Below are 12381 nucleotides of genomic sequence, written 5' to 3' on the forward strand. Positions count from 1 at the left end.
TACAAATCTAGGCTATATTAAAAGCTATTCCCTACTGTTTTTGGTTTACTCAGCTGCAAAGGTAGAACTGATAGTGCTTTATAGAACATAGTGTGATGCTTAATTGTCTTAGGTAGGGTTTCTATTGCTGAGACAAAACACCATGACCAAAAGACACGCTGGGGAGGAAAGGGTTTACTTGACTTACATTTCAGCATTGCTGTTCATCACTGAAGAATGTCAGAACAGGAACTCAAGCAGGGCAGGATCCTGGAGACAGGAGCTGATGCAGAGGCCATGGAGGGGAGCTGCTTACTGGCTTGCTTCCCCTGGCTTGCTCAGCCCACCTTCTTCTTATAGGACCCAGGACCAGCAGCCCAGGGATGGTATCACCTACCATGGGCTAGGCCCTCCCCCATTGATCACTAAATGAGAAAATGCCTTAGAGCTGGATCTCAAGGAGGCATTTCCTCAGCAGAGGCTCTTTCCTCCCTGATGACTCTAGCTTGTGTCAAGGTGACACACAAAACCACCCAGTACATTAATGAATATCATTAATGTATTTGCTCTTGTGAAAAAATACTTGATACACACACACACACACACACACACACACACACACACACGCACGCACGCGCGCACACACACACCAGCCGTAAAATTTTGTTAAGTAAAAGCTTATATACATATGTAAACTACTTTAATGTAGTATATAAAAATATATACATATGCCTTAGTTATGGTTTCTTTTGCTGTGATAAGACACCATGACTAAAAGCAACTTGGGGAAGAAAGAAAGGGTTTATTTCTTACAACTCTCAGGTCACACTTCATCACTGAAGGCAGTCAGGGCAGGAGCTCAAGGCAGGAACCTATAGGCAGGAACTAAAGCAGAAACCATGAAGGAATGCTGTTTACTGGCTTGCTCCCCATGGCTTTTCAGTCTCCTTTATTATATAAAGCAGGACCACCTGCTTAGGGGTGGCACCACCCCCAGTGGGCTGAGTCCTACATAAATCATTAATCAAGAAAATGCCTTCCTAAGTTTGTCCATAGGTAGTGGCATTTTCTCAAATGACTGACTAACTTGTATTAAGGTGACAAAAAAAAACTAACCAGGACAGTATATATATCTAAATAGAAGAGCATGACTATAATTCAAATGTTGATTTGTTGGTTATTTCCTCAGAAAATTTGGTTTTCTACAGTTACAAACTATTGCTTTATAAAATTGACCTTTATGCATTATTGACTAATCTGTTGTCATGCAAAATAGAAAAATTGGAATAAAATATGATTATACTATATCTTCTTAGTAATATATAACCTGTTTATATATATATGTATATATTTGACATGACTATGTATACATATATTTTTCTTTTTTAATGATAGCCAAAGCTATGAAATTGGGAAGATGGATAAGGATTCTGTTGAACCAGAAATGCTGGTAAGGATCATTAAATATTAGAGAAGTAGGTTAAAGAAATATAGTTTATGCTATTATAAAGTTGTGATATACGATCCCTAATTGGTGAGTAGATTATCTATTGGGCATATCATTTAACATTTTAGTGAATTAATTTCTGTAAGATTTATATAGCAATATAATATTCCCCATAAATTTATAATCTACTTGTGAATTAGTATATATAAAGCATTTTGAACATTGTTTTACTTTGTAAATTATAGCTTTTATTATTGTATAGTTTAAATTTTAATTGTTTTCCTTAAACCACCAAGATAGAACATTCTTGGTATATTAGTTCCTTTTCTGTTGCTGTGATGAAATACCATGACCAGAAGCAACTCATTGAAGAAGGGATTTATTTGGGCTCACAGCTTCAGGGGAAGAGTCCGTAATGGCAGAGTGGGGCATGGCAGCATGTGGCCAAAACAGAAAACTGAGAGATAACATCTTCAACCATAAGCACAAAGCAGGGAGAGGACACACAAGTTGGAAGTGAGGCAAGGCTGTCAACTCCCAAAGCCCACCACCTCCAGCAAGGCTCAACCTCTTAAAGATTTCATAACATTCTCAAAAAGTACCACCAACTGGGAACCAAATATGCAAAATATGTGAGCTTGTAGGGGAACATTTCTTTTTTTAATTATTGTATCGGGGACTATGGGGGTCCAGCCCCTCGATAGTCCCCTCCCAGGGTCCGGGAAGAATCTACAACCAGCTGATAATTAATCTTTAATGGGAAGAAATGAATCTATGTACACGAAACTCCTTAGTTCATACACTTTATTATTCTGTGATAGTTCTCATGTCTAGCTCCTTTCTTGCCTGATTTCTCTATATTTATCTACTGTTCCCTCTAGGTTCTATCTTAATTCCTTCATCTAGTTCTGTCCCTTCTAGGTTCTCATCTATCTAGTTCTTTCCCCTATCAGCTCCTCTCCTGTCTCCTTCTCTCTCATCTGGCTCTTCCTCATCTTCCATCTCGTTCCTCTAGTCCTCTCTTTTAGCCCTTCAATCTAGTTCTTCCCCATCTCAGTTCGTTCCTCTAAAGTTCTTACCCATCTAGTTCTTCCATTCTCTTCTCTCTTCTCCCCTTGTGCCCTGGAAGTTCTGGTATATAAAAGGGAGGGTCCGAGCTAAATTGTGTAAAGCTATTAACGTCCACCTCTCCTAGGCCGCGTCCCCTTGTGGAATTTACCGTAAGTCAGGAGACTTGCATGTGGGCTGTTACCATTGTTAGTCCCAGGTGGACTAACAATGGGCACCCACCTGGGTGGTGTTTCCTGTAGTCCTTGAAAGTGGCCAAGGGAGATAGATAATCTGATTCCAGGGAAGCCTTCCCTGAGGCTGTTCTCCAAATACCTGGAATGTGTATGTCCAGAGAGTGATCAGTCTACACTGTTAGTCCTTCTTAGGGGAAAGTCAATTGGAAAAACTATGAAGGCACACATGATTTTCATAACAGAAGACAGCTGATATATAACAAGCCAAGTAACACCAAAAACTCCTTGGGATTTGGCTTCCTCTGGAGGAATTCCCTGATTCCTCCAGGTAGTGACTTTGCCATAACCAGCTGAGTTCTTATGATATATTCCTGCGGCCCACAACATTATTGAAAAGATTTTTTTTATACAATACATTCTGATCATGGTTTCCCCTCCTTCAACTCCTCCCCTCCCCCAACTTTACATCATCTTTCTCTCTCTCATTAGCAGACAAACAGGAAGCATAATATATAAGTAAAAGACCAGTAATACAAAAAATGCCCAAAGTGATGAGACAAAACATTTACAAATATATCATTGACTTCATTTTGGGTTATCTGGTCATGGGACCTACCCTGAAGTGTGGTTAATATCCCCAGTGAGACTCCATTGATAAAACTAATTTTTCCTTTGCAAGTGGGCATCAACTGTAGATGGCTCCTTGGTTAGGGATGAGAGCCCATGTCCACTTCCCCTTCTCAGCACTGGACCCTGTCTGACTTGAACCTGTGCAGGCCCTGTTCATGCTGCCATAGTCTTTGTGAGTCCATATGTGTATCAATCCTGTTGTGTCTGGAAGACACTGTTTGCTTGGAGTCATCTATAACTTCTGGCTCTTAGGATCTTTCTGTTTCCTTTTCCTCATAGGTCTGTGATCTCTGAGGGGAGGGTTTTGATGAAGATATCTCATTTAGAATTGAGTGTTCCAAGCTCTCTCACTCTCTGCACATTGTCCAGTGTGGGTCTCTGTGTTAGTTGGTATCTACTGAAAGAGGATGCTTCTCTGATAATGGCTGAGCAAGGCACTGATCTATGGGTTTAGCAGAATGTCGTTAAGTGTCATTTTATTGCTAGGGCCTGTCTAGGTTCAATGTCAGGCCTAGGTTACATCTTGTAAAGTGGGCCTTTAAATCCAATCAGATAGTGGTTTGTTGTTCAAAGTTTGTGCCACTATTGCACCAGCAGATCATGCAAAGTGGTCACCATTGGAGATTGAAGAGATTGTAGCTGGGTTGGTGTTTACCTTTCTCCTCTGGTAGCATGCAGGTACCTTCTAGTACCATGAAAACTAGTCAGTAGGAGTGAAGGCGCTACGTAAGCACCTGTTCAACTTCTTCATGTTCCATGAGTTGTATAGGTGTTGTCTTCAGTTTGTAGAGAACAACCTTCTGTTAAGAATTCTCTGTTTAGCTCTATAGACCATTTTTAAAATTGGACTGTTGGGTATTTTGATGTCTGATTTCTTGAGTTCTTTATATATCAGTCCTCTGTCAGATGTGGGGTTGGTGAATATCTTTGTGACACCCCATGCTGTAGGCTGTCGTTTTGTCTTAATGACTGTGTCTTTTGCCCTACAAAAGCTTCTCAGTTTCAAGAGATCCCATTTATTAATTGTTTCTCTCAGTGTCTGTGCTACTGGTGTTATATTTAGGAAGTGATCTCTGGTGCCAATGCGTTCAAGACTACTTCCTACTTTCTTTTCTAGAAGGTTCAGAGTAACTGGATTTATGTTGAGGTCTTTGATCCACTTGGACTTAAGTTTTGTGCACGGTGACAGATATATATCTATTTGCAGTCTTCTACATGTTGACATCCAGTTATGCCAGCACCATTTGTTGAAGATGCTTTCTTTTTTCCATTGTACAGTTTTGGTTTCTTTGTAAAAAATCATAAGTTCATAGGTGTGTGGATTAATGTCAGGGTCTTCAGTTAAGTTCCATTGGTCCACATGTTGGTTTTTATGCTAGTACCAAGCTGTTTTTATTACTGTAGCTCTATAGTAGAGCTTGAAGTCAGGGATCGTGATGCCTCCAGAGGTTGTTTTATTGTACAGGATTCTTTTGGCTCTCCTGGGTTTTTTGTTTTTCCATAGGAAGTTGAGTATTGTTCTTTCCAGATCTGTGAAGAATTGTGTTGGTATTTTGATGGGGATTGCATTGAATCTGTAGATTGCTTTTGGTAAGACTGCCATTTTTACTGTTAATCCTACCTATCCATGAGCATGGGAGATCTTTCCATTTTCTGATATCTTCTTCAGTTTATTTCTTCAGTGACTTAAAGTTCTTGTCATACAGGTCCTTCGTTTGTTTAGTTAGAGTTACCTCAAGGTATTTTGTATCATTTGTGGCTATTGTAAAGGGTGATGTATCTCTGATTTCTTTCTCAGCCCATTTGTCATTTGTATATAGGAAGGCTACTGATTTTTTTGAGTTAATCTTGTAATAGCCAGAACCTGGAAACAACTTAGATGCCCTTCAACTGAAGAATGGATATGTAAAATGTGGTATATATACACAATGGAGTACTACTCAGCAGAGAAAAACAATGACATCATGAGGTTTGCAGGCAAATGGATGGAACTAGAAAATATCATCCTGAGTGAGGTAACCCAAACTCAGAAAGACAAACGTGGTATGTACTCACTCGTAAGTGGATATTAGATGTAAAGCAAAGGATAACCAGACTGCAACTCACAACTCTAGGGAGGCTACCTAGTAAAGAGGACCCTAAGAAAGACACAGGGATCGCCCAACAACAGAGAAATGGAGGAGATCTACATGAGCAAACCGGGGGTGAGGGGGGTAATGGAGGTCAAGGGTCAGGGAAAGAGAGCTTAGGGGAGCGGGAGGTCCCAGCTGGATCAGGAACAAAGTGGAAGAACAAGGAAAAAGACACCATGATATATGAAGACTACATGGGAATAGGAAGAAGCAGAGTGCTAGAGAGGTCCCCAGAAATCCACAAGGATACCTCCACTATAGACTACTGGCAATGGTCGAGAGAGTGCCTGAGCTGACCTACTCTGGTGATCAGGGGGCCGAACACCCTAACTGTCATGATAGAACTCTCATTCAGTGACTGATGGAAGCAGATGCAGAGATCCACGGCCAAGCCCCAGGTGGAGCTCCAGGAGTCCAATCGGCGAGAGAGAGGAGGGATTGTATGAGCAAGAGATATCAAGACCAGGATTGGAAAAAGCACAGAGACAAATAGCCAAACTAGTGGAAACACATGAACTGTGAACCAATAGCTGAGGAGTCTCCATGGTACTGGACCAGGCCCTCTGGATAAGTGAGACAGTTGATTAGCTTGAACTGTTTAGGAGGCCCCCAGGCAGTGGAGCCAGGACCTGTCCTTGGTGCATGAGCTCACTTTTTGGAACCTATGGCCTATGATGAGACACTTTGCACAGCCTTGGTGCAGGGAGGAGGGGCTTGGACCTGCCTCAACTGAATCTGCCAGGCTGGGCTGACTCCCCAGGGAAGACCTTGCCCTGGAGGAGGTGGGAATGGGGGGTGGATTGGGGAGGGGAAGACTGGGGGGTGGGAGGATGGAGGACGGGGGAATCTGTGGCTGATATGTAAAATTAAATTAATTATAAAATAAAAATATTTATAAAAAGGAATGTTCCTATTGAAAAGTTTGGTGGGGTAGTATTTTGAAATTATTTTTCATTTATCCTAGGAATAACTTACTAAAGTATAAGGTAGTGATGGTAAATTCCACAAATCTTAAGTGCACAGCTTGTTGGTTGATTTTTTTTAATAGTCTTGTAAACACAATGTAGGTCAGGATACAGAAACTGTCACCGCTCTGAGAAGCTTCTTTGTTTCTGTGCCAGTTAATACACACTTCTCCCAAGGGGGGTAAACCCAACATTCTGACTTTTTTTTTTGTTTTTTTTTTGAGACAGGGTTTCTCTGCGTAGCTTTGCACCTTTCCTGGAGCTCACTTGGTAGCCCAGGCTGGCCTCGAACTCACAGAGATCCGCCTGCCTCTGCCTCCCGAGTGCTGGGATTAAAGACATTCTGACTTTTATTGTAGAATATCTTGGGCTATTCTTAAGTTTTGTATAAATGGAATTATCCAATATGTACTAGTTGATGTCTGGCTCATTTTTAAAATATAAATCCTGAGATTTATCTATTCTCCTGTTCTTTCTAACAAATGAATATTTTGGCTATAATGAAATAGCTACAGTATTTCTTTTTTTTTTTCTGGAACTGAGGACCGAACTCAGGGCCTTGCGCTTGCTAGGCAAGCGCTCTACCCCTGAGCTAAATCCCCAACCCTAGCTACAGTATTTCTTAGAGATTCCATATTTGCTCCATAAAATTTCTCTATAGGAGCTTATAAATTCTTACAGAAGTGTTTCACAATATTTATGATATTACTTTATATGCATCTTATTTGATCCATCTTAGTTTTTGAATTTAAATATTAAGAGAAATGATAATCCAAACATCATTCCTCTGGATTTGAAGGGAACTATATGCTTAACATTTTAAAAAAGTTAATTGGTCATCTTTGCCTTGTCCTACTATCCCTATTTGACTTAGAGACAGACACACTTATTGAAACCTCTTAGTTTTAACATTTGTTTATTAATATTTTGTTTAATATTCATAAATGCATACAATGTATATGTATTCAATCTATTATTCCCTCTCTTCCAGTTCTTCCTATGAATCTGCAAACTCATTCCCATTGATCACAATTACTCCTTTTATCAATGCTGTCCTAGCTGGAGACATTGAATTAATTAAATGATACTTCATTCATTTTAAAATGCAGCTAGGTTGAATTTGAAATTGGGGATGATAAAGTACTTTAATGGTAAGATGCCATTAAGAAAATAAATTGTGTTAAGCTGGACACAGTGACATTTGTATCCAAGAAGATCCTAGAGAGTTCTAGGCCAGCAGGAACTACAGTGTGAGACCTTGTCTCAAAAAACTACCCCCCCAACTCAAAGAAACAAACAAACAAAAACCATTACCATCAAAAATAAAATAAACAAAACAAAAACAAACAAAAAACACAAAAAGAAAAGAAAGATAATTATTTTAACAGTTATATTAAATTTAAACAAGTCAGAAGTATAAATAATACTATCATTTTTAGACAATGTTTGGTATACACTAGTGCAGTGAGATGTATTTTGGTAACACTAGTGCAATGAGAATACGTGGTCATATATGGACAGTGCTATTACAAAAAATAACTTATGTTTGAGATGTCGTCATCATTGTGCAAATGCTAGTCAGCTGTTGTGTTGTAGTTTAATCCTTCAGATAGAAGCTCTTCTCTGTTTATTATAGGCTAAAGCTCTGCGATTACTAGCCACTGTTTATTTGGCTTGTGATGATGAAGAATATTATAATAAGGCCCTCATTGCTGTACTCCTAGCAAACAAGGTATGAGACATTTACTTTTAAATATTAATTTAAAATTTTCAAAGTTTTAATTCATAGCTTGAAATCCAATTTAGACATTTGCTTTAGTATGCCTCTTTAAAAAACACAGTAGATTGTTACACTCTCTTCTATAGTACATAAAGGTAAAATAAAATGTTGCTGTGATCTGAACTTTTCTGTCCCTCTATAATTTTTATGTTGAAATCTTAACCTTCAAGCTGACAGAATTATATTAGGACTTTGGGAAGTGACTAGATTGAAAATGAACTTCTCTTGAATGTCATTAGCAGCCTTATTTTTTTTTTTTAAAAAAAAAAAAAAAAAGGCCTGGGGTTGAGGATTTAGCTCAGTGGTAGAGCGCTTGCCTAGCAAGCTCAAGGCCCTGGGTTTAATCCTCAGCTCTGGGGGAAAAAAGGCCTAAGGAAGCCTTAGTGACCCTTCTACCATGTATGGACACATGTTGCAAGAAGGTAGTTCCTCCAGAAGCAGGACTTTACCACATGCTGCATCTACTGTGTCCTAGTTAGGTTTCTATTACTGTGATAAACACCATGACCAAAAGTAGTGTAGGGAGAAAAGGGCTTATTCCACTTCACAGATTTCAGTTCATCATCAAGGGAAGTCAAGGCAGGAACTCAAGCAGGGTAAGAATCTGGAGGCAGGAACTGAAAAAGAAGATGCCATGGAGGAAGGATGCTTGCTGACTTACTGGCTTGCTCCTCTTGGTTTGCTCAGTTTGCTTTCTTATATATCCCAAGACTACCTGCTCATGGATGGCACCTCCCTGAGATGCCTGGGCCCTTCCACATCAGTCATCAGTGAAGAAAATGCCTTACAGGATTACCTGCAGACCAGTCTGATGGGGGCATTTTGTCAGTGGAGGGTCCCTCTTCTCAGATTATTCTAGCTTGTGTCAAGTTGACAAAAACAAACCCTAACCAGTGAATGCTAGTACTGCCATCTTGGAGTTCCTAGTCCCCAGAACTGTACGAAATTACTTCTCTTGTTTATGTGCCACCCAGCAGTCCTCGAAATATAAATAAATATGTCACATTTTAAGTAAGTTTACAAGTTTGTCTTGAGGTGCATTCATAGCTGTCCTCAGCCGTGTGTGGACCTGTACCCCATGGAGTGTAGGTTGGGCAAGACTGCTTGAGATAATCAACTTAGAGGAAAATTTAGTAAGTCTTATAGTTGAAGAAGTTTCAACTGTGGACAAGCAGCCCGTTACTTTTGGGCATGTGACAGGGTAGGACATCAGAGTGGGAGCTCATAGCACTCAGCTCATAGCACCTGAGAAATAGAGGACGGGAACAGGATATGGGAGGGGAGGAAGAGGGAGGAGAAAGGCAGTGTGTGTTAGAGGCACCGAAGCCCCAGTCCCTCCTTCAGTATTGTTCTCCCCTTTTCCCCATAGGCTCTACCTGTTAAAGGGCTATCACCTCCAAATAGCACTATAAGCGGGGGACACTCTAATATAATAACATGGGCTTTTGTTTCACATTTCAGATCCAAATTGCAATGTTAGAAGCTATACATACATACTTTAAATACTTGGGTATGAGCGTGTATATATACATGGTATATGTCACACTAGGAAATGTTTACATTATTTTCGAAGCTGTGGGAAATCAGATTATGTGATGATATGAAGTCCCAGGTTAGACTGAGCTTCAAAGGAGGCAGAGTGGAAAGATACAGTACCAGAAATCCAATCACAGTAATCAATCAGAGTTCAAGTTGACTATTTTAGTTTATTCTCTGTATATGTGTCATATATACCGGTGGTTACTTTCCTTAATTTTTCTTTTTTTTTTGGTTTTTCGAGACAGGGTTTCTCTGTGTAGCTTTGCGCCTTTCCTGGAGCTCACTTGGTAGCCCAGGCTGGCCTCGAACTCACAGAGATCCGCCTGGCTCTGCCTCCCGAGTGCTGGGATTAAAGGCGTGCGCCACCAACGCCCGGCCTAATTTTTCATTCTTAAGTTATCATATAATAATGATTAGCGATAAGTATTTATAATATGGATCCAGTAACTACAGTATTTATTTATAAGCTAATTGTCATTGTAGAGGGAAGAGTTCTGTTCTGTGGGCCTAGGCTGTACATTTCTTAGTAGCTCCTACCCTCTCCACTCTCTTAGGTTTAGCCAGTGGTTGTAAAGATGGCAAAAGTAGAGAAAGGCAAGAATTTACAATTGGCTTAGGGCTGGCTAATAATAACTTGGAAATATCACTCAGACAACATTGTTATTAGTGGTAGACATAAAAGCTATATCCTATAGAAACAATAATACATTTTGTATTTTTTCTACTATTCTTTAAAAGGATGATTATTAAAACATACATACAAATACATTATATAGACTGAGGTTACATTTAGGAATATATAACTATGTATTATATAGTTATATAAAATTGTTACATGCATATATATATATGAAATTAATGAAAAAAGAATGAATTTGGAAAAGAGTGAGAAGGTATATGTTAGAGAGCTTGGAAGGAGGAAAGTGAAAGGAGAAATGTAATTATAAATCTCAAAAATAAAAGAAAAATAGAAGTAGCAAAAAAAACTCAGTAGAAAATAAATCTGATATTTAAGGTTTTCTTTAGAATATGGCGTGAGATTTGCCATTTAAATATTTACATTGCCATTAAATGTTTGTCAGTCCATGGAAATGTTTCGCATACTCTTTTCCTTGTATTATTTTATTGAGATTGAATAAAGTTTCAGAAAATATCCTTGGGGGTAGAACAGATGTTATTATATGATTTATATGATGTTTTGTGGTTTTGATTCCCTTTGATTTTGAGTCATCATGCAAAGGTTGAACAAAACAGGCAATTACTTGAAAATTGTCTTTTGCATTCCAGAGTTATAATATCATTGTGATTTCTTTGTTTAAAATAGGAACATTTAGATCCAGCTGGGCTTTTCTTAAAGATGAGAGTCCTCATGAAAGGCAAAACATGTAATGGAGAACTCCTTGAAGGTATCATTTCTCTGTGTAAAGAACATACAATTTTGAAATATCAGCACAAAGTAATTTTGTAATTTACTAACAATAGGTATAATTTGGAGGTGGTTGAGAAGGAAATTGATCAATAGAAAAGGAATTATTGACTAGGAAGAAAGAGAGAAAAAAGAATAGGAATGAAATTAAAAGGTGCTTTTAAAAAGGAACTGAATCAAAGCAATCAGTTTCCTCTTAGTTTAGCAGAGAATTACAGCTGCTCAACCTTTATGAACATTTCTACAGTCATGAACAAAGGATTCTTGTTTTGGAGGGGTTGTGGGAAAAGGATGGCCATTTTATTGAGGGACTTGGAGATGGCCATGGGGGTTGAGGAAGTACTAAGAAGAACAATCAGATCTGTGTTCTCTGGCTGAGATATTCCTGGCCTCCTCCACAGTTGCCAAAGAGAAAAACTGTTCATTGAATGAGACTGTCTAATGATGTCCTTTTAAATAATTACTTGTATAAACATTGTTATTTATTTTTCAATTATTATTAAGGGTGTAGAATATGCAAAGAAATAAATATACTGATATATAGCTGTGTGTCATTTGGGAAGTGCCTTAACTTTTTTGTGTTTCAGTTTATCTTCAAAAGAGATACAATAATAATAATAATAATGTCTATGTTATGTTGTTTGGAGAATCTTACAAGAAAATGTCTGTAAAGCATTTATCACATATATCCTGTATAGCTTAGGCTGTCCTTGAATTCAGTAAATAGCTGAAGATGGACTTAAACTCTTGATCTTCTTGCTTCCATTTCCCAATTCTGGGGTTGTAGATCCACCATGCCTGGGTATTTTAGTAATCTTTAAGAACTGAGTTATTTGTACTACATAAAATTATGTATTAGTATAATTACTGGTTATGCAGTAATCATTTTTAATAATTAGGACAGTAATCAAATTTGGCAGTAGCTCTAAGTTTTGTGCTAATTTAATATTGCCAAATCTTTCTGTGTGTTCTAGAAATTTAGTCACTCAAAAGACCTCAGAAGGCTGGGTGGTGGTAGGGCATGCCTTTAATTCTAGCATTCTGGAGGCAGAGGCTGGGGGAATCTCTGAGTTCAAGGCTAGCCTGGTCTACAGATTGAGTTCCAAGACAGCAGGACTATACAGAAAAACTCTGTCTTGAAAAACCAAAAAAAAAAAAAAAAAAAAAAAAGAAAGAAAGAAAGAAAGAGATCCCAGAAGCTCAAATGTAGAGGATTCTATATCACCCCCACATACACAG

General features: G+C 38.6%; 1 protein-coding gene across 2 annotated transcripts in view; it reads left to right on the forward strand.

Moving 5' to 3' along the window:
• The window catches only part of Tex11 (testis expressed 11), a 289769-nt gene that overhangs the window by 90304 nt on the left and 187084 nt on the right, over window positions 1-12381 (forward strand). For both annotated transcript variants that reach the window (XM_076561730.1, XM_076561732.1), the window contains exons 9-11: window positions 1375-1429; window positions 8034-8129; window positions 11041-11122. In XM_076561730.1, the coding sequence (XP_076417845.1) occupies window positions 1375-1429; window positions 8034-8129; window positions 11041-11122 (233 nt within the window). The remainder of the gene's footprint in view (window positions 1-1374; window positions 1430-8033; window positions 8130-11040; window positions 11123-12381) is intronic.

Source organism: Peromyscus maniculatus, chromosome X (genome assembly GCF_049852395.1).
Source record: "Peromyscus maniculatus bairdii isolate BWxNUB_F1_BW_parent chromosome X, HU_Pman_BW_mat_3.1, whole genome shotgun sequence".
NCBI classification, from domain to species: Eukaryota; Metazoa; Chordata; class Mammalia; order Rodentia; family Cricetidae; genus Peromyscus; species Peromyscus maniculatus.